The sequence below is a fragment of the Rhea pennata genome, chromosome 1 (genome assembly GCF_028389875.1).
Source record: "Rhea pennata isolate bPtePen1 chromosome 1, bPtePen1.pri, whole genome shotgun sequence".
Taxonomy (NCBI): domain Eukaryota; kingdom Metazoa; phylum Chordata; class Aves; order Rheiformes; family Rheidae; genus Rhea; species Rhea pennata.
The window spans coordinates 152712304-152736030 of NC_084663.1; the positions used below are offsets into that span (position 1 = coordinate 152712304).

At 36.7% G+C, this 23727-nt stretch overlaps 1 protein-coding gene across 1 annotated transcript in view; it reads right to left on the reverse strand.

The window, feature by feature from the left end:
* ATP11A (ATPase phospholipid transporting 11A) overlaps nucleotides 1-23727 on the reverse strand; it is a 138029-nt gene that overhangs the window by 13091 nt on the left and 101211 nt on the right. The window contains exons 14-25 of the mRNA XM_062575480.1: nucleotides 23288-23451; nucleotides 22843-22914; nucleotides 21012-21085; nucleotides 20640-20743; nucleotides 18117-18298; nucleotides 17173-17424; nucleotides 15411-15585; nucleotides 13877-13979; nucleotides 13480-13625; nucleotides 10899-10958; nucleotides 8319-8446; nucleotides 6359-6494 (exon numbers count right to left, since the gene is read on the reverse strand). Of these exons, the coding sequence (XP_062431464.1) occupies nucleotides 6359-6494; nucleotides 8319-8446; nucleotides 10899-10958; nucleotides 13480-13625; nucleotides 13877-13979; nucleotides 15411-15585; nucleotides 17173-17424; nucleotides 18117-18298; nucleotides 20640-20743; nucleotides 21012-21085; nucleotides 22843-22914; nucleotides 23288-23451 (1596 nt within the window). The remainder of the gene's footprint in view (nucleotides 1-6358; nucleotides 6495-8318; nucleotides 8447-10898; nucleotides 10959-13479; nucleotides 13626-13876; nucleotides 13980-15410; nucleotides 15586-17172; nucleotides 17425-18116; nucleotides 18299-20639; nucleotides 20744-21011; nucleotides 21086-22842; nucleotides 22915-23287; nucleotides 23452-23727) is intronic.

The window sequence follows — 23727 nt, forward strand, 5'->3', positions numbered from 1 at the left end:
CAACAGGAATCACTTAGAATTTGGGCCTCTTCATGTTCATAGGGCTGAACAGGATTCACTCAAGTGTGCTGGAAGAGCTGGTCCATGTGACTGCAAGGCTGTTGTCAGTTATCTGTGAAAAATCAAGGTGATCAGGGGAGGTCCCTGAGAACTAGAAAAAGGGCAAAAGCCCACCTTTAAGAAAAAAGGGAAGGAGGAAGACTCAGGGCACTGCATGCCATTCAGCTTGATCTTGATCCCTGGAAATATCATACTTTGTTAGACTCCATTTCCATACATATCAAGGACAAAAAAAAAAAAAAAATCAGGAATACTCTACATGGGTTTACCAAGGACAAATAACATCTGATCAATTTGATTGCCTTCTACGACAAAATGACTGGCCATGTAGTTGTCATGAGAGCAGTGGATGTAATGTACTTTGATTTTAGCAAGGCTTTTGGTGGTGTCTCCCACATCATTTTCATTTGGACGCTGAGGAAGCAGGGTACTTACTACTCCTGGCTGAGTAGTGGCCCTGCTAAAAAAGAAGTTGGAATGGGATTACAGTGGACTCCAGGTTGAATACAAGCCTATACTATGGTCTCATTATAAATATGGCAAAGTGCAAACTCAACAACATTAGGAGGAACTTAGCCACTGAATCAAGGGAGGTTATTATTCCCCTCTACTCAGCAATGGTGAAGCTGAACCTGGATGTGAAAAAATTGGGAAGGATCAAGTGGAAGGCTACCAAGATGGTTAGGGATCTAGAGCTCTCCTAAGAAGAGAGGGTTGAAAGAGTTAATTTACTTAGTCTGTTGAAAAGAAAGTTAAGGAACAACCTAAATAGCTGCCCACAACTATTTGAAAATCTTTACAAAGATGATGTAGTCAAACTCTTCTTGGTAATAGGTGATAGATGGCACAAGGGCCCATGGCCCCAAATTACATGTTAAGAGGTTTAGGTTGCAAATTAGGGAAAAAAAATCACTTTGAGAGTAATGCAGCACTGGAAGAGGCTGCCCAGAGAGGTCATGGAATCCGTGTCCTTGGAGGTTATCAAGACTCAGCCAAAGCCACGGTTGACCTGATCTAGTGTTGGCAACAGTCCTGCTTCTAGCACGAAGCTGAACTAGATGAATTCCAGAGATCCCTTCCAACCAGCATTTCTGTGATTCTGCTAAAAGCTTCACTTGTTACCAAGGAAACTGAAGTTCCATAATCAGTAGAGAAGACAGATTTGTGCAAATCTAGTCAGAGTCACATGGAAGTGACTTATCAATTTGAAAGGATGACAGCATTCAGTAACATTTCTAGGCATGAAAGCACTGGTAATTCTCTGTGTTGCTGCTGACAGTTTCTTCCAGTATCTCTGCCAGTGCTGATTCTATTGATGTTTCTGTGACAGCAACACCTGTTTATCACTCATTTTACGTATGTCAGCAGTTGAAAGATGGCAGCTTTTGATCCCTACAAAAACTGTGTCAGAACCAAAACTTTCAGCTACCACTGAAACATATTCTTTCCTGTTCTTCAAAGCTGTCCAGCCTCTAGTTCTTTATCTCATTTTTATTAACATTCTAAAAATATTATCTGTAAATATTTACTGTCTTTATAATTTCAGTTATTAGGCCATCTGAATGTTTTATGCTCTTTTTCATACTCCGGACAAGGCTACTTTTATTAGCTTTTCTATAAGCAAGGTTATTTAGGTATGCCAAATGTAGTAATTCTTCAGTGCCTCCAGTAAGAGTGAAAAGCTGCAAGACTTTCAACACAGACTTCCACAGCATTCTTATAGTCAAATTGGTGATACTCCTTTTAGGGTATGTGGATGACTGGAAGATTGGCTGGACTGCCAGGCAGAGAGGTATATGATCACATCACAGAGATGTGATCAGCAGTACGAAGTCCAGCTAGTGGTTGTTAACTAATGATGTTCTTCCAGAGTTGATACTAGGGCCAATACTGTTAATGTCTTTATTAATGTCTTTATTAATAACCTGAACAATGTAACGTGACACAGCTTCAACATGTCTGCAGATGGTATCAAATTGCAGGGAAGCAGCTGATATGCTTGAGAGCAGGGGTACTATGCAGAGAGGAACCCCAACAGGTTGGTAACATGGGCTGACAGGAACCTCATGAAGTTCAGCAAAGGCAAATGCAAGATCCTGCACTTGGAACAAAAAACGTTGTGTACTAGTACAGGCTGGGGTCTACTGGCTGAAAAGTAGCTTTATAGAAAAGCACCTGGGGGTCCTGGTGGACAACAAGTTTAACACGATTCAGCAATGCGTTCTTGCAGCAAAGAAGGCCAACTTCATAAAGTACTGGCGAGGGTGTAGCCAGCAGGTCAAGGGAAGTGATTCTTCCCCTCTATTCAGCACTCATAAGGCCACATTCTGGAGAACAGTGTTCAGTATTGGGCTCCCAATTACAAGAAAGATGTTGATATATGGCAGCAAGTTCAGTAGAAGGCCATCAAGACAGCTGGTCAGGGAGCTGGAGCATATGATCTGAAGCTTAGGGAACTGGGCTTGTTCAACTCTGAGAATGGAAGGCTAAGCGGGGATCCTGTTGCTGTCTTCAACTATCTGATACTGCTAAGACAGAACCAGACTCTTCTGAGAGATGCACAGTATCAAGATGAGAGGCAACAGATACAAGAAACAACAAGGTAAATTCTGGTTAGGTATTAGGAAAACTGGTTTTACCGTGAAGGCAGACAAATATTGGAACAGATTGCCCAGAAAGATTGTGGAATCTCAGGGATATTCAGAACCTGACCAGACAAGGCCCTGAGCAAATTGATTTTAGTCAGCCCTGCACTGAGGGGTTGAACTAGAAGAACTCCAAAAGTCCTTTCAAACCTAAATAGTTCTCTATGAGCTCATCCAGTGTCAGATAATTGGGGATCCACATGGACAAGACATCTCACAAATGCCCTGCCTTGGGAGAAACTCTGAATGGAGATCACAGCCAGTCACAAGACAAATCCGCAGGGAACCAGGCTGAGATAATCGGATTACATGGGAAAAGAAGATCATTTAAAAATAATTAAAAAAATATTCATTATTTTAAAATTACTCAATAAGTAATCAAGTGTACAGAAGACAAGACAAACTGCAGAATACTTTAAGGATTCTGAGTTTTACTTTGGAATAATTTATTTTGACAGAGTCATGTCAATGCTACACTGTTTTGTGTGCCTTGAAAATAATCAGTGTACTTAAAACGTGGCAGGAATCTGGTTCAGGAACTTCACATTATGCCATTATTTATTGACTTCTTGCAGTTAAATCTTCCAATATTCTCATGCGTATCAGGCATCTCTTGGAGAGCCTTGTATCAGTCTGAGTTTCTGGATACTGAACAGATGTGTCCATATTACCAGTAAAATCTGATAGATAAAAAAAAGTTGAGACAATTCTCCTGTGTCTCTATGTGTCAGGCAAGATGGGAAGCATCCAGCTGCAACTAAACCCTTCACCTACCCATGTCTTTGGCTCAGGCTATGAGGTCATTGCCCAAGGCCTGCAGAGTCCATGAGGCTGCTATTTTAGGCACAGAGAAAAACAGAGCAATATGGGATGGAGACAGCAACAAAAGCTGAGGGCGCTTTCAACATGAAGTATCCCAAGATACTATTCATGTCCTCAGGTTGTGAACCGTGCTTTTAGTCTGTTTGTTAACATCCAGTATATTAAATATTTTTCTGTGATCTGCTCCCAGCCTGTCCAAGACTTTCCTCTCCTTCTGTGACTGTATTCATTGTATCCTCGATCTTCCTACCCTTTGTTCTTCTCATCTAGTCCCTTCCTGCTGTTTTGTATCTCCCATTCTGCTACCCATTTTAACTTAATTTCTCCTACCTTTCTCTGAACCCAACTTATATTTAAACATTGTATTTAAACCACTGTGCATTAAATGTTGAAACCAAAAATCACAGATGAAGAATGTTTTATTACATGGGTAAACTAAGATGACATCTACAATCTGCAATCACTTCTACAATGCCTTCTTTTCCTCTTACCTTCCTTACGTCCTTGGTTTCTGACTACATTTTTTACAACACCAACTGTGATGTCATAGCCAAACTGGAACACCGGGCACAAAGCATTATCACTAATTAATAAAAATTAATAATAGACAAATCTTTGTCATCTTAGTTTTGTTTACTAGAAATGAGTGAAGTAGGCATTTATGAAGTAAATTTCAGTGATTAAAAATACACTTTTCCAGTATTCTACTAACATCACTCTACAAACAGTGTCAAACAACTTTCTAAGTACTGAAAAATATTCTGGGGGGTTTAAGTGAGCTGAATGATATGCAAACTCTAGTCTGACACAGGAGGTAATCCAAGTAAAAGACACTGACTTTTTTCAATTTTTACTAGTTTTGCAAGGATGCGATAGTTCACTTCTGGGGGGAAAAAGAATTTACAAATTCTTGATTCAACAACCACCTAAAATATTTGGAACTTAACTTGGATCATCTTGTACTATTTATGGTATTAGTGCTGCCCTCAGCCCTTTTATCCCTTTCTCTGCATTTTACTTTCTGCCTGTTGCATAGCACATTGTTGCGGTAAACTTTTCAGATGAAATCTTTCGCTTTTTCCAGACATAAGCATAATTAAAATATTTGAAAATAAACACCAGCACCAACTAACATTCATGTATGTATGCATAAACTGATGTATGTTTCTCTGAATATTCCTGAATACTAACTTTCAAGTCTTTAAAATTGCAACTAAATATTTGTATTTTTTTACACATTTACACATTTTTACACATGCTGAATGGTACTGAATTTTCTAAATCACTTTGACATTCAAAGGCATCTGAATTGCTCACCAAGCAAAGCACCTTATCATCCAATATTAACATGGGTACCTAATTCTAGAAATAACCTTCAAAGTGTGGGAATCAGGCAGCAGTGTGATTTTAGAACTTCATCAATTTAATATATGCAACAAAAGTGTGCTTAAGTTTATAAAAAGGAACCTAATCAGAATATTTGCAGTATTAACCATTCACAATACCTGTACAGATATGAAAAGACTAATTTTCAGGACTACACATGTGAACTGATGCAGAGTTTTGAATATCTAACAGAAAATATCACTGTCAGATCAGAGAAGATCATGTATCAGAAAAAGTACTGTATTGTACAGTTATATCTAAAGGAAAGTTATTCCATCCTTAGAAAAATGAACTTTATAACATGGTCTCTCACACAATAAAAGTTCATTTCAGTGATGAATGTCACAAAGATGGCATTTAAAGATAGTTGAATGCTGCTCCTCTAGAAAATGTATGCTTATATTTTACATGTAAGTAATAAAATTATGCAAAGTTTGTTTTCTCTCCCACTTTCTGAGTGTTTTCTAAAGTCTTTGAAGCATTTTATAGCATAAATTATAATACATTTTCTATAGCAGAGATAGGAACAAAATATAGGCTACAGAGAGGCATAGAACAATAATAAAATGCAAGGAAGCAAAAACCTACCTATTTTTGAAAATTCTTGGTGGTTTTATATTCCTCCTATGCTTTAATATACCTTATACCCTATATAAGTTCTCTGTATTTTAAGAACTTATAGAGTAGCAATAAAGAACATGTTTATTAATAGGTTTAAGTAATATTTTTAAGTAGCTGTAGAAAATATTTAATTGTTCTTTAATTAACAATTTAATTAAAGAACACTGAAAGATGAAATGGATATCATGACAAATCCACAGTAGTCTTACCATGTGAGTGTTGGTTGTCATTAGCTGAGGATAGGAAGAGAAGCAAGTAGCAAAAAGAAAAAAAAAAGGCACACAAATAAAATAGACCAAAATATCAATGGGTAAAATAAATAAAATGCAAAGGTCCTTAAAATTTGCATTCATGTGACTGCAAAGCAAGTAGAGATAGAATATTTTAAGCTTCTAAATGTAAAAATAGTTTAAAAATTTTAAAAGCCTGTTATATTAAAGTTCTTGTGTGATCACTCATAACTACTGTACCTGCATCTTTTCTGAATGCATAGTTAATAAGTTAATCAAATATTCAACAGATGCATGTTAAGCACAAAACAGAAATGTTACCATGTAAATTCTGAAGAAATACCTGAAATATATGATAAACATTTATCTTAAGTTTTATCTAGTCCCATGCCACTATTTGCTGATATACAGAAATCCTATTACATAATTCACATTTGCTAAACAGATAACCTATATATTTCATCATAACTTATGAAACAGTTGTCATCTGTGCTGGAAATCTTGAAGAAAACAATCAAACTATGTTTACAATGACTGACCACTTGACATTTAAAAAACTACATTTCATTGGGTCTGATCAAATCCAATACTAACCTGTCCATTGCTGGTTACAGTTGTGTTTTCAAACAAGAAGTAGGCACCAAAGAAAAATACCACAGCATCAAACACTCCTAGGAATGTCCAATAGATAAATGCACGCCAGCGCAACAAAGCATTCTTGGCAACATCTCTGTGTTCAACAAGATATATGCATTCATGTTAGCACATTGAAAAGAATCCAGACAAATGATACCAGTCAAACTATTTCATGAGGGAAATAGAATTAAGAGACCACATATGGGATAACTTCACATTTCCACACAACTAATTACCACTTCACAACCAAGTCTTTCCTGATTAGCTCCTCTTTAATTTTTAATTTAATTTTTACTTAACACTTTTAACTATTGCCTGTAGTTCTGTTTATTCCAACTGTATAGTTAATTCTTCTCCTGTGCTGCACCAATACATTTCAGTCTCTTTACAGAAGGTATCTCATTTACAGAACCTGCTGTGCAACTGATGATCCAGTATAAATTGTAAATGAAAACACTAGAGGTCTCTAGAGACTCCACTTTATGTCCCACGAGGTACTTTTGTACAAAATATTAGAACAATTAATTTTATGTGAAACTTGAATAACCAGGAATTTGCAGCTCAGTTGAACCTTTAAGCCAAATGCATTCTTGAACGTTTTCCCACCAAAAATATATGGATTGATCAACAGTAGAACTGATCACTAAATCACTAACATACATTTTATTACAGAAAAATTTAAATAGTACAAATTTAGTTCTTGAACACAGAAAAAGTATATATGAACATATTATTTACAATAAAATATGTCAGAACAGATCAAAACACAGTTAAATGAAAAGCCAGAATTACAAAAATTTCACAGTCGCTGGAAACATTTACCAACAACCAAGACTTTCACACATTTATCCTTTAAAAATTGTGTCTCATGACCATCTGATGTCATTTTTCACTGTAAGTTACCCCACGAGATTAGCAATATTCTTCTAAAATAGTGCAAAGTCATATATGGCTAACATTAGCCTCATCTGGCCTAGAACGACTGCACTATTGCTTGAGACAGCTCAGCAACAGACTGTTAGACATAATAAGCTTTCAAAAAACAATACAAAAGATCTTACGAATTACAATTTTTAAACTGAAAATATTTAAAAGAGAACAAAACATTAAGGTTTTTGGTTTCAACAGCAGTATCTTATATTCCTCTTAGAATGACATCTTACTGAATTACAAGATAAATAGGTAACAGCATAACACTTTAATCATTACCTTTTACACATCTGTTATTACCAATCCCCCCAAATGTTTTCCCTTCAATTATCTACTACGATCACTCTCTAAAATGTACTGGTTTTCCAGCTACAAGAATCAAAACTGGGGACTGTTGCTAATTTAGATGACTACATGCAGATTATTGGCAGGGACAGTATAGCTAAGTGGTTTAAGAGGCTAAGCTTCAAGTGGCTAAGACAAGTAAACTAAAACAGCCAAAGCTTTAATGCCCTGCAAGTGAGTCAACAATAAGCAGGGGACAACGTTGGACACCCTGTAGAAAATGTCCTATCACGTCTGCTCTAAAACTCAGTTTCTCTTTCAAAAAAAAAAAAAAAAAAAAAAAAAAAAAAAAAAGGAAGAAATGGTATGTTTTCTCTTTATAAAAAAACTTTTGCTCTCCATCACTGAAGGAAATAAATAGTCCTAAAATAAATCATACTTTCAAATTGTAGGACAGTAATTAGTAGTATGCTGTCATTCACTAAAGAAGCAAATGAACAACGTGGATTAATATAAATGTTAAAATACATGTGCATCTACAGTACTTAATATACAATGAATGTGGTCTTCAATACTTCCACTGCAGTGAATCTGATGTTGTTCTTTTGTACCTTGTGATATAGAAATCCTGATTACTTTGGTTATAACAGAGACAGATTCTGCCATTGAACAGTCGCACTTGGAGCTAATGTATTAGCTTTACCTGTATAGGGAAGGCTCTCTCTTGAGTGTGTCTGCACTGACATGTTGTTCCATTAGACTGTACAAGAGGATAGGAAGGGAAGTGAAGCTGATATTGTACAGTGTTAGATACGCAGTATCATATAAAGGCTGTAGATGAAAAGAATTAAAAGTAGCTAGTTACAATTTTAAAGCACAACTCACTGCATTATGCTTGATTTAAAATCAATGAGTCAACTTGTTCAGAATCACAAAAGTATATCCCTTCACCATGGAGGCAAATACCCCTGAATCGCTACTTGCTGATGTAAGACACAACTCTGCACTTGTACCCCATTCATCCAGAGGACAAAAATTAATAGTCTGCTCCACATATTGGCCACTCCTATGACTTCAACTGAGATCTCGAACATCCACCCCGATTTTATCCCCTCCTTGTCTACACAACATGGAGGCATGCAGGGAAGGAGGAAGAACATTCCCGAGGTTCTTCAGCTGTAGGAGACTGAAATGAGCTATGCATAAAAAAAGCTGATGTCTCTGTTTCTTCTTTTCTTCATACTACCATCACTCTAACTAGTACACATAAATTTATTTTATCATCTCATAAAAACGGATTTTATTTCCCCAAACCTGTTTGATCGTTTATGCCTTAAAAACTGCTGTCAAAACTACCATTTTCAGATTTTTTTTCACTTGAAAGAATAGCAAATTTTACAACCAAATTTTTATCAACATATACTTTATTAACTAAATCCAAACAATGCCTCATAAAATTTTCACAATTTTCAGTGAACAGCTGAAAATAAAAAAAAAACAGTTCTGTCATTTTTAATCTGCCTGGAGCTCTGAGATACTCCAGAAATTAAAAAAATGGTACTATTTTCTCCAGGTAAAAAATTAAATCATATTTTGTCTAAATTCAGTCATTTATTCATTTGTTTTTCACTGCCTCATTCACGGAGAAAGAAGAGGTAGATTTATTTTTTGCACAGATTGGACAATAGAAAGCGGAGGAGGGGAAAGGCAAATAGAAGTGTTAGAAAGAACATAGCATCTTCTCCTAAAAAATGGTACTTTTTGGTAAGAAGTCATTCCTTTCTTATCTGTGTTTATCTTTCCTTTTCAATTAACTGAATGATGCTCTTTGTCTAAAGTTTGCAACACATTCCTGTACAGCCCCAGGGAAGATGAATTGATCCCTCCATTTTCAATCTTAATTCATAAAATGAACAGCTGGTTCAAATATTTAACTTTCAGGATTGCCTTTCTCCATGCTGAACGAGGTCAAGCCTAATGAAGCCTACATTTCTGAGGGAAATTTCACTTTCCCAGAATTACAGAGTGGTTGAGGTTGGAAGGGACCTCTGGAGATCATCTAGTCCAACCTCCCTACTCAAGCAGGGTCACCTAGAGCATGTTAGACAGGATTGCATCCTGGCAGGCCTTGAAGATCTCCAGAGAAGGAGACTCCAAAACCTCTCTGGGCAACTTGTGCCAGTGCTCTGTCACCCTCACAGCAAAGATGTTTTCCTCACGTTCAGGTGGAACTTCCTGTGTTTCAGTTTGTGCCTGTTGCCTTTTGCCCTGTTGCTGGGCACCACTGAAAAAAGTCTGGCTCCATCCTCCTGACACTCTCCCTTTGGATACTTGTACACCTTGATAAGACCTCCTCTCAGTCTTCTCTTCTCAAGGCTGAAGAGGCCCTGCTCTCACAGCCTTTCCTCACAGGGCAGCAGATGCTCCAGCCCTCTGATCATCTTTGCAGCCCTGCGCTGGACTCTCTCCCATAGCTCCATGTCTCCCTCTTGTACTGGGGAGCCTAGAACTGGACACAGGAATCAAGATGGGGCCTCACCAAGGCTGAGTAGAGGGGCAGCATCACCTCCCTCCACCTGCTGGCAACACTCTTCCTAATGCACCCCAGGATACCATTGGCCTTCCTGGCCACGAGGACACATTGCTGGCTCATGGTTAACTTTTCACCCACCAGCACTCCCAGGTCTTTCTCTGCAGAGCTGCTTTTCAGCAGGTCAACCCTCAGCCTGTAGTGGTGCATGGAGTTATTCTTCCCTAGATGCAGAACCCTGCACTTGCTCTTGTTGAACCTCAGGAGGTTCCTCTCTGCCCAGCTCTGCAGCCTGTCCAGGTCTCTCTGAATGGCAGCACAGCCCTTGGGTGTGTCAGTCACTCCTCCCAGCTTGGGATCATCAGCAAACTTACTGAGGAGGCACTCTGTCCCCTCATCCAGGTCACTGATGAAAAAGTTGAACAATACTGGACCCAGTACCCTGGGGGACATCACTGATCACAACCCCCTGAGCTCTGCCAATTTTTTGCATTGCTGTTCCTGAATTTTGTGTTCCTATAACCTTCACTTTGAAAATAACATGGCTTTTACAATAATTCATCCAAATAATTTCTGTAACTTCAATTGCCACTGAAAATCACAGGTACCAAAAGCACTGCTCTTCTTTCTACAACGTGCAAACTAACCTAGTAATTTTTTCAGCCGACCAGGTACAGTGAGAACATGAAGAATCCATTTGTTTTAAAAATTCCAAAGAGAAATTTTTTCAGTGAGAAAAAGAAATTGACTAACCTGTTGTGAAAACCCACAAAAGAACTGATATAAAAACTGAGGGAAAATGAAGCAGACATTCTGAAAGACAAAGTGACATAATAATGAAGTGAAATACAAGCACTAATATAAATGCTGTACATAATATTATAAGTATGTACATTATAATTTTATAAAACTAGCAATAGCAGACTCTGCAGGAACAGTAGAAGACCTGCATACATTAAACATTAAGCATTAACACTCTCATCTTACCTTAGCATTGTAAAAAAATACTCAAAATATTTTGAAAGGAAATTTATAAGACTACAGTTTCAAAAGTCCAGGGCAATGAATATTTGATCCAGGAGTACAGTGCAGTTAAGAAAAAGCAAATAAGGTACAATTCACAGTAGAACACAAACTGTGATAAGAAAAGTTGTTTAAACTTTGCTCAGCATGGTTCCCAGCAAAAAAAAAAAAAAAAATATATGTATTAAGACATTCCCAGCTGTGACCTCCAGATTCATCCTTCCATAACTGCACATACAGTCAGACACCTAAGATCTTGAATTATTTTCTTCAGGTTCTTTTCTATAATCTTTCAAATGTTTACTGATGGAACTTCACAGAATCACAGAATGGGTAAGGTTGGAAGGGACCTCTGGAGATCATCTAGTCCAACCTCCCTACTCAAGCAGGGTCACCTAGAGCATGTTAGACAGGATTGCATCCTGGCAGGCCTTGAAGATCTCCAGAGAAGGAGACTCCAAAACCTCTCTGGGCAACTTGTGCCAGTGCTCTGTCACCCTCACAGCAAAGATGTTTTCCTCACGTTCAGGTGGAACTTCCTGTGTTTCAGTTTGTGCCTGTTGCCTTTTGCCCTGTTGCTGGGCACCACTGAAAAAAGTCTGGCTCCATCCTCCTGACACTCTCCCTTTGGATACTTGTACACCTTGATAAGACCTCCTCTCAGTCTTCTCTTCTCAAGGCTGAAGAGGCCCTGCTCTCACAGCCTTTCCTCACAGGGCAGCAGATGCTCCAGCCCTCTGATCATCTTTGCAGCCCTGCGCTGGACTCTCTCCCATAGCTCCATGTCTCCCTCTTGTACTGGGGAGCCCAGAACTGGACGCAGTACTCAAGATGAGGCCTCACCAAGGCTGAGTAGAGGGGCAGCATCACCTCCCTCCACCTGCTGGCAACACTCTTCCTAATGCACCCCAGGATACCATTGGCCTTCCTGGCCACGAGGGCACATTGCTGGCTCATGGTTAACTTTTCACCCACCAGCACTCCCAGGTCTTTCTCTGCAGAGCTGCTTTTCAGCAGGTCAACCCTCAGCCTGTAGTGGTGCAAGGAGTTATTTCTCCCTAAGTGCAGGTCTCTGCATTTGCCCTTGTTGAACTTCATGCAGTTCTTCCCTGTCCAATTCTCCAGCCTGTCCAGGTCTCTCTGAATGGCAGCACATTCCTTGGGTGTGTCGGCCACTCCTCCCAGCTTGGGATCATCAGCAAACTTGCTGAGGAGGCACTCCATCCCCTCATCCAGGTCATTGATGAATAAGTTGAACAGGATGGGACCCAATACCGAGCCCTGGGGGACACAGGTAGCCACAGGCCTCCAACTAGACTCCACGCCACTGATGACAACCCTCTGAGCTCTGCCTTTCAGCCAGTTCTCAATCCACCTCACTGTCCACTCATCTAACCCACACCTTCTGAGCTTCTCTAGGAGGATGTTATGGGAGACAGTGTCAAAAGCCTTGCTGAAGTCAAGGTGCACAACGTCCACTGCTCTCCCCTCATCTACCCAGCCAGTCGTTCCATCAGAGAAGGCTATCAGATTGGTTAAGCAGGATTGCCCCTTGGTGAATCCACGCTGGCTACTCCTGATCACCTTCTTTTCCTCCAAATGTTTGGAGATGACATCCAGAATGAGTTGTCCATCACGTTTCCAGGGATGGAGGTGAGGCTGACTGGCCTATAATTGCCTTGGTCCTCCTTGCTCTTTTTGAAGACTGGAGTGACACTGGCTTTCTTTCAGTCCTCAGGCACCTCTCCAGTTCTCCATGACCTTTCAAAGATGATGGAGAGTGGCCTGGAAACAACATCCGCCAGTTCCCTCAGTACCCGTGGGTGGATCTCGTTGAATCCCAACATTTAGACATAGTGAAACTGTCTAAATAGGGGGATGCACATTATAAACTTTCTCCACTTACACTGTCCCAATGAATTTAGAAACAAATGTAAATTACAGTTACGCAAAATTCTCAAAATACTATTTCCAACTTGATTTTAAAGGCCATTGTAGAAAGAATCTAGAAGTTACTGAAAATAAACAGAACAGTCTGTGCTGGAATTGTAAAGAAGAAAAGACTAAAGAGAAAAGCAAATTTTACTTTTAATCATATTATAGATTATAGAATGTATCTAAACAAAAGCTATTTTGCCTCACCACCTGGGTAACAACAATAGCCCCATTTCAGCTTTGCATCTTCCAGTCAACAAAATCTCTTTATGGAATTATTACATTTTTGTACTACTGACTGTGTAAACTGTATATAGTTAAGATATTACCATATGAGTTTTTGAGATTTAAATAGTTAGAATAAGTATTCTCCTACCTTATAAAAGAAGTATTGCACAAGTTCAGATATCCTAACATAATAAAAATGCCCATGAACTAGCAACATTTTTTTCAAATGTTTAAATTTAGGTATTGCATAGTCACTGTTTCTTGCCGCCTGACGACCTTCTTTGCCAATGATTCCTTTAAAAAAAAAAGTAATGAAACTTCTTAATAACTAAAGAACTGCTCAAAACATACAATTATTTGAAAAAATACGTAACAATGCTGTGATGTTGATAGTAAGAAAGCACCACTGTGCCTCATAAAATGCCTGTGGTAAATGCACTGATAGTTGTCTATAAATTGAGTAACACGATTCTTTGATTTCTATTTTGAAGGATTAAATGTTTTTGTCACTTTGTTTGAAATAAAAATCTAAAAAGCACACTTACCTATACCAACATGTGCTTCTAGAATCATACTGACATCATTTGCTCCATCACCAATCGCTAATGTGATAGGATGCTCCTTTGATAACTTAATCAATTTTACAATCTGGAAAAGAACTACTGTTAAAAACTTCTCTGTGATGATAATGGTTTGGTTATTTTGCATGAGACAGTATTTAGTGTACAATTTGTTTAAAATGAGCAACACAGTTACAAAGGAAATTCTGTGAAAGAATACAAAAACAATACTGCCCAATCCAGCTACTATACACAATGATCACAGTAGTTTCTTTGTATTAAAAATATTTACTACAAATATAAATTCTTCTTTTTAAAACACTTTCGAAGTATTTTAAGGTGCGATCAGGTGGGATCAGGTGGGAGGAAAAGTGAAGAGATAGACAAAAGAATGGAATGCAAAAGAAAGGAAGAATATTGTTGAGTTTGCTAAATATTGTGTGAGTGCTTAAATAAATTAAAAGCTTCCCAGAGACAGAATGCAAATTTGCAAATAAATCTTGAAACTAAAGACTGAAAGATTCTGCTGTCTTAACTATCATTCTGCTCTAAGAAAACACATATTAAAAGTTAATTTCGGAATCCACAAGTGACCAAATGCATTTTAAATATAGATTATAAAAACAAGTTTGCACAGGAATAAATAGCTACTTCCTGTGTTTACAACTGTGCCCTTTTTGAGGCACAGAAACAATAACAGGACTCCATGTATATCTGAACACTGTTGATATAGAAAATGATCAAAAATTGCATTACAGACCTATCCATTCTAAATGATCACCTCTGGCTAGTCAACTGCAAATAAGAACTTCTCTAAACTTTCTCACAGTTTAAAGAATGCTGGCTAAATATATTTATTTGATTGATTAAGTGTCTACATATGCTGTACCATATGTACCCCTGACAGAAAGACATAGAGAAAGAAAGAAGCATAAATTCCAATGTTTTGTTTCCTTTAAAAGGTCTTCAGCTTACACTGAGATATTTCAGTAATGGAAGAAAACTTCTAATTTGCTATGAACTCACACACAAGAGACAAAATGTACTTAAAAATTACCACATACACATTCTTCTATCTGTATTCTTCTCTTTCCCACTTGTGTTTAAAAACAGAGAAGAAATATCATTCCACCATAATAAATAATTCAAGTTCTTGTAGTATTAACAGGTAGTAGACTACTACCAGTATCTAAACCTTGCTAGGTTAAAAAGGAAGCAATTAGTTCAATTCATTAAACATGTTCATGTATCAGCATGTACCAACCATGGAATTTGCAGAGTATATTCATAAATCAAATTCAGGTGCACAGTAGGGTACCACTTCCGCATACTATTACCTAAATCGCTTGCCAGGAGAAATTCTCCCCTCTCCTTTTCTGCTTTTTTGCATCTTCCATTTTAGAAGATACAAAAGTGAATGTTAATATTTTTAGTTATCATAGGAAATCATACAGAGTATTAACTTTCAATATTTACATAGCTACATAGGTAACAAGCAATTAAGAAATGAAATACAAACCTGTGCTTTTTGCAGAGGTGCCATTCGGCAGCATAACACTGCACTGCAGTTCCTGCAAATTTCAAGAAAAAGCTCTCTGTAGTTACTAGAGCTCCCATCTTGTCTTGGTTTCATTATTAATGATAGTGCTGCTCCATCAATTATTAAACCATAATCTTGCATATCAGTTGAAAGCCTGTTCAGGAATAAAACACAAACTAAGAGTTACTGTAAAATTCTCAGACACATTTTAAATTTGGCAGTGATTTATTTTGTGAAAATTAATGAAAAGAGAATGAGCACAGAATACTGGAAAACTAGTATACGTCAAAGGGAAATTCCTTTTATAAGACTGCTAGCAAAACCTTTTTTAATTCTAGCTTACATTGAATGTATTCAGCATTTCATCAATTTGAACATAGAAATTTGATATCTTAGTCACTATATCAGTGAGTTTGAGTGTATAAGCAATGGCCTTTTAGTTTGGTTTGAAAGGGCTCAAAGAACTGCAGTGAGGTAAACTGTGTTGCAGGAAGTGTTCCACATTCCATAATATAGGGAATAATAATAATACTTTTCAAAGGTCTATGTTTAAGCAAGTAAACCAAATTTTGAAGAAAATACTTAAAGAGATTTGTTGGTCTGAAAGGATAATCTTACATTTACAGTATGTATTCACTGCATTTATTGTGGTGGCTAAGTCAGACTCAGGAATATCTGAGTGAGCTTTAAGAAAAGCTAACGTGAGCATAGAAGTATAACCATTGTGGAACGAAGCACAGTGTAGCACAATAAAATACGCTGAACAACATGGCGTTAGTGCCTACCCTGAGTGCCACCCTACAAGAACTGTACTCTGTAGCATCCAGACTAACTAGTTCGAAGGTCTCTTGCATTTGTCTGCACTATACAGCAGCTTCAGGCTCAGCAGTCACTGCTGCGTAAGCTTGCATTCAGGTTTATTTATACTCTAGTCTCAATACACTAAGGATATACTATTGTGCTTGGGTTTCCAACAAGCATAGTTTCACCATGACTAATATTTGTGTGAAAAATATCACATTTATTAATATACTTTAACATATTCTAAGCACCTCCATCTTCACTACTGGAACCGAGACAATTTTTAACAGAGTATAAACTGCTATAACCTATATTTAACACTAATTTGCAGACATTTTTCAGCACTTTATTATCATTTGCACAAATAGGGCAACACCATTAATACACTATGATACTAACCGAAAATTTATTATTGTGGAATTCAGTCAGTGCACTGAATGTTTGACAAATTACAGTGAAAAGCATTCAACCTGACTTTGAACACCCAGGCAGAATCCTGCTACTACTCTCTGTGCACATTCTCCAATTCTGGAGGCAAAGACAAGAAGTTCTGATGAAGCTTAACATCTAGAAAATCGGCACTGCACAAGTAAGTTAAATGTGTGTAAACATGTGCTCTAAGATCCACACAGTTTAAGTTAGAAGTGGAACAAATGACACAGAGAGAATTAAACAGCACAAATGCTTTTTAGCTTGCTGTTCCTTTACTACAGATATATTGCATGTAAAACGTACTTGCTAGCTGATTCCACATTAAAAAGAAGAACAAAGCAAATATTTGAAACAAATTACACTTAATTGCTATACAGGAATTCATGCTCTGACAATAGAAACTGACATGTATTATTTTGCTGCTTTTGAGCCATTCTAAAAATCATTTAGTTAATTATAAAATGCACATGAATTTTTTCCTGGCTTGGAAATTCAAATTTTTTCTTACCCTGAGAAACTATCCCTGGTTAAGCTGCCGTTGTGTCTTAGGACAGTTTTGCTTAGGTCAAAAAGCACATCGTGTAAACTCTGTTCCTCAATTTTCTTTGTAGTTAGCTCAAGTATTTGCGTATTTCTCCGGAAGAGTTTGCAAGCATAGCAAGTAGCTGCAGCAGTCTCCATTTTGTCGCCTGTCAGAACCCAAACATTAATTCCGGCTTTCTGAAGTGCCTCAATAGTGTCAGCAGCTTTTTCTTGTAGTCTGTGGAAGTCAAATGACAACATACATTGACAGATTGTTTGGAAATAAGAAATTTTAAAATCCTTATTGAAAGCTTTTCGTAACCAGAAAACATTCAATAAAAGCTTTCAGATCCAAGAATTTTCCACAAATTATGAATCTAAAAATACCCAGAAGATTAGCACATTACAAATAATCAGTTTTGATACTTTTAAAGTGATCAGAGTTTCACCTCTGAGCCTAAAGGACAAGATGCTTCTTATGAAAGACATATATTTAACATTTTTAGTGCTGTCAGTTAATTAAGTCAAATAGTAAAGTATTGCTGAGTGATTAAACTCACCTCCCTGTTTATTAGACAGTTTTTGAACTTTTTCTGAAGATCTAAGGATTCTTTCTTCACTTCCTCAAGGCTCATTTCATAGCTTTTATCTCCAAAACATTTCTCTATTTGCTGAATAAAGTATTATACTAACTACAAGCACATAGTTTGAATATACTGATTTTTATACACTTACGCATTGCTATTAAGTTATAAAGTTATTAAGTGTAACCTTAGTAAGCTAATGATATGAGATTGATTCAAATAAAGCGATTTGCCTATAGTCCTAAAAAAGAGTTACAGGAGAGTTTTCAAACTAGCAGACATTTGCTTGTATATAAACACTGGACCATGGTAACATCATTAAACACAGTCTAAGAAACATACTAACCGATCTTCAACAGCTGTAGCACCAAGTAAGATAAAATCTCTTTCTATCTTCTCATATGCTTCTGCTAATTTCTTTTCCCGGTCCTGAAGGGCCAGTTTTGCATCCTGAAGCAGCTTATGTGCACTGTAATACTCTTTCTCTGTGAGCTTTTTATACGCGACACACAGTGTTCGAAGTCCCTCCTAAAAAACATAATCAAAACAAACAATATGTATTTTGTAAAATTCTTCTTGGACTTCTTAACTGGTGTTTTTACTCTGGAATATTTGAAAATTTTGAATCATCCTATCATTAAGAGTCTCCCTGCTCATCTTCATAGTAACTTATCTGACTAGAAGATGAGCCTGAATAATCCTGTGCCATCATGGAGTGTATGTGTACTGCAGGTACAACCTGCAGTCCTCCAGAACAGAAATATCACAGCCACCCATACAAGTGTACAGGATCACCAGGGAAAAGAAGGTCAAGCTAAAATTTTCCTCCTCTACTTCTCTATTTGTCTAATTAGGTAGGAGGAGGCAGAAGAAAAATACTAGCTCTGCAGAGCCTGATTTTGACGTTGTGTGGCTACATACATTGCAGGTAACCCAGGGTAAGAAGGCTGTACTACTGCATAAATAAGAGTGGAATTTGACCTCCAGATGGCCCTTCCTGAACACCACAAATACAAAAGTTCTCATGTTAAATTTTGCAAGACTTTACACTTAGAAAAAAATTATAGCCGATAAAGTTGAGAGTCAGTTGCAAAGAATATTTAAAAAAAACCCACAGCTGAAAATCTTATTAAGTTTTATTTTTCTGACTAGAATTTAATTGCAAAGACTACCACTTCCCAGCTTAGTTTTCCACTCCCTTGAGGAGTTATTCTTTGAGATTAGAGGTCAGTAATTTAGCTTTTTTTTCAGACACATCATTCTGGACAACTAAGTTATTAATTATGGGATAAACTGACCATGTACTTGACAATATTTCTTCTGTTTTTCCTAATAGTGTATCATTCTGAACGTGGAGTTTAAAGCATTACTTTAACACGAGAAAAGCCAGGATCTATGTGAGAAAGTTCTACTGTTACTTTATTTTTTATTATCATTGATAAATTTATTAATGTTTTAGAAGATTGAGTGAAGGGACAAAACATCATAGAGTTTTGAAAGTGAAAATCCAATATCCCATTCCACTGGAGTGAAAACTAGAGTTCAGAAGTGGTGTTTCAGACTGGATCAAACTTAGATTGTATGATGAGTAAGAAAGGGATAATATTTAGACTTCTGTATAATAAAGAAAAAAGCTACTATAACACAGAAGGCAAATTTTGCCACCTGAAACATACTGCCTCTCAGAATGTTGTTTATCTGGCACTTCATCTTCTTAAATGTTAAGCCAGTAGGTCTTTGCATAGTTACTTATTACCAATCCAAGAAGGAGAAGTATTCCAAAAGTATCCTGTTGCCATCACGAGAGCAGGTGCCAAGCTGGCTGCCTATATCTTCTTTTAGAAACTTCTATATGTAGGCACCAGCCCTATATTCAATTATCTAGAATGAAGAAATAGCCGTGGGTCTGGATTCCTCTCTTGTCAGACACTGGATGGATATGATACATTAAAAACTTCTTTCACTTACATTAGCTTCCTCTACTTCTAATTATCAGACAGTTGTTTCATATAGTAAGACTGTAAAAGTAGTAGAAAGTAGGAGATCACTTTGGTGAAGAGTTTTTAAGTTTCTCTTCAAAAAAAAAAGAGGGTAACACAGTAGATATTTTTTCACATATCTGGAATAATACTTCCTTTTCAATTTGGGTCCTGAACACCAGCAAATGGTATCCGATTTGTAAGACTGACAATCATATTCCATTGCAATGTGTTTTGTGGCTATTTAGACACAGCAAAATTCATTATTTTACAACCCTTGATACTACCTCTCAAGAATCAAGTTTTGAATTTCTTCTAGAAGTAATCAGGCAACTCATATTTTATTTTTAGCAAGCAAAAATATATGTATGAGTATGATCGCTGGACTGTTTCCCTGTAAGAAGTAAAATTGTAGATAAAAGGTCCTCTAATGGCTTTTGTCTTCTGAGAGCTTACAAAGCAGTCAAAGGCAAGAAATCACAGTTGCTAAAGCTCTGGACTGAAAACAGGAATGAAATATTCAAAATTTTTTTCACTTTTATTTCATTCAAAAGTTAATTCAAACCACCACAGTCTTGAAAATGTCATTCTAATATGCTAACTGATGACCTCTGGTATAAGATACAATATTGCATGTCTAATGCATTCATATCTCACCATAAATGCCATTGAGAGGATGAGACAGAGAGATTCAAATAGGGGATTAACACAAACTGCTACTCATACAGCCTGTGTGGACTTTGGTAAAGTATAATCTCTGTGTCTGGGAAGACAAAACTGTTACCAGACCAGGCAGGAGGTCAGGACACTTAATTTGGGCTTTTTTTTTTTTTTGACACTGATATCCCATGAACAATTCAATAAAAGTTTTAAAGCTGCTGGAATCTTACCACTGCATTGCGTTCAACTCTGGATCGTATTTGGTCAATTTTGCCTTCTTTAACTCTAGGAAATATGGAAGAATCTGCTCCCTTACAAAACAGAAATATATCACCTAAAAAAGACAGCATAAGGAATTCAAAAGGAATTCAAAATGGCTAAATGTATTTTTCTTCAAAAATCTTGACAAATTGCTAAACTGTTCAAATACGTTTCTTCCAAAATTTTTAAAACATTTGCGCACACACGCTGGCACCCATTCCCTTTTTTTATACAGAAAGGCACACAGACATAGGTAAAAATGAATGAATACTTTAATAAACCTGAAAGGCATTCAAACAAAATAAAAACATCTAACAGGTAACAGAATGTGATAGTCCTACCTGTTGAGGATTTAACAATTACACTCATTCGCCGTCTCACAGAATCAAAACTCAAAACTTCTAATAACTCAAACCTGAAAAAGAAAAAGAATTTTTTTGAATACGTCTGCTTTTACAGAAACCTAACTGGCTGCTGATGTTAAGGAAAACATTACAACTTCAACAATATGGAATAAAATATGACTTCTAGTATGGAAGTTATTCTTCCACTGAATACTGAGTACTATGGAATATGGAGCTACTACAGAATCAAACAGCAAGTTAAAAAAGTTGGGGGAAGAGCCTCAGGTCCCAATTACTTGAAACAGTTTGTCTGCACAATATTCTTCAGTATCTAGTCCCTGACAATAATTATATTTAATTGAATAATTTATTTAAGCTTAAGACTAGAAATTTTGTAATATAGCATTATATTGCTTATAAGGTAAGTAGATTCCTGTCTCTAACACCTAGGCATGGCCTTAGAGCTTGAAACATGTAGAGGTTTACACAAAAGTCTTTAACATTTTCCCAATTTCAACTATTTTTATCTCTTCAAAAAGTACCAACCTTTTTTCATAAATCTTGCTCAAGTTAGATAGACAAGCTGGTCAAATGCAAATATTTATTTTTACCATTTTTTTACTTGCCATTGTTTTTATAATTTGATTAAATGATTCCAAGTTCCTTTCCTGTTTAGCTTGAAAAATGAACACAAGTTCCTGTTCCACTGTTTCTGTATCATTCATGAGTTTATGTAATTTTATCATTTAGTCTCTTATTTATTTCGTTTTTATCTAAGATGGCTCAATTTTTTCCAGCACAGACATAAATGTTATTATAATTAATTCTGATTTCTTCAAGGTTCATCTCCATTAATATTTTGCTTATAAAACAGATCTGCTTGTTTAATTAGATCATTCAGTTCTAAGTCCTTACAACAGCCTGACATTCACACCTGTGCAAGGCCACAGTGTTACTTCATTAAAAGCACTAACAGATTCCAACAAGGAGCTGGATAAGGCCTAGGCCTGCAAAATGTGATGTATTTTGGAAAAAATTCCCAATACTTATAGTGCTTTCATAAATCACCGACCACATTATCGTACTGACTGCACTTCTGAAGTTTAGCCACAAAAAATCTGAAGTAACCTTCTGGGAAAGTCCTACATTATCTAAAAGGGATAATGTAGGATTAATGGCAGGCTTCCTGTATTTCCATCTGAGAATTCCTGTGCAGCTAGCAGAGTATACAAACAGAAAGACCCAGGTATACAAGAGACATAACCAGCAGACATCTACAGAACATTTTCAAAAGTATTCACATCCCACTGAACTGTACAACTCAGATCTTATCAAAAATTTTACTCTTAATATGGTCTACAAAGAAAATTAACAGAAAAAAAATACCTGTTTTAAATTTTCTTTGAAATACCTATATAAATTTATTCTAGGGATATTATCCTCTTGTAAATTATATGGATGATTTATTAAAAATACATGGAGCACTAACTGTTTGCTATTAAGAAATCATTATTTTTCACCTAACAAATGAAAAATACCCATACTTCCTAAAATCAGATTAGGAAATGAATTACCATGTCACTCCTTTGTTGTTTTATTCATTTTTCTTATCACATATACTCCCAAACTGACACACTAAGTGAAAATATAAAAATATAGTCTATTTAAACTTCAAAATATCAGTAGATCACTATTTTTCTACTAAAATATACAGTTTCTGAGTTTTCTAAATTACAAAGTAATGTTTAGGAAAAGAACGATTTATCAAATGCATCAACAAAAATTCCTTTCCTCAGTCTCAGTCTGTCCATATTCTGCAACCACTCACCTCTCTATGTCATTTTCCCGATTCTGTATTTCCATAAAATTGTCCTTCAGCCTTAGATAGGTGTAACCAAGCCTGCAAAATGAAACACATATTAAGAGAATGGGTAAAATTGGTAAGTAGGTAATTCTCCAGTTTAAAGATTTAAGATTGAGCTTGTCTTCTGAAACAACATGTTTTCATTTCATTCATAATTATGAATAATCATGAATAATTATAATTGCTCTTACAATTACTATGCTGAAAACAATTCTAAACTTCAGCGATTAAGTGGTTATCACATCTGCTTTACACTCTGAAGGTCCTAGGTTCAAGCCCCAGTGGAACCAGCACCAGAAAATCCTTGGCAGGTTGGATCAGATGTTCCCCAGAGGTCCCTTCCAACCTTACTGATTCTGTGATTAAATCTCCAGTTTAAAAAGTACAGTACCTAATCACACACACATACCTTTGTATTCCCTCAACTAAAGCAACTTCATCAGGTGATGATGATATATATATGCAAGGCCTTCTTGAGAGCTGGTTTTTCTCTAGTCCATCTACATTGTCATCATCTTTTACCTGAACAGTGTGGCAAAGACAAAGGGCTCGGAAAAACAGTTCCTCTCTCTCCTAATAAATAAAAGGAACAATTGTCATTATGTGTAGTCCCTTTCAAGCATTTCTTTTAAAAGTGTTTTTTTTTATTATTTTTTTTTTTGAAGGTGAACAGTGTCAGTAATTACTATTCTTTATTGTCAGGCAAGGCAGTACCACAGGTCACCTGCCCTTCAAAAAAAAAGTCTAAAAGTCTACCACAGTTAATAGCCACTGGTACTACTAACACTGCCTTGATGGTGTCATGCCAGTCATGCAGGTGGTATCTCAAAAGGACAGTCTGCATCTTTT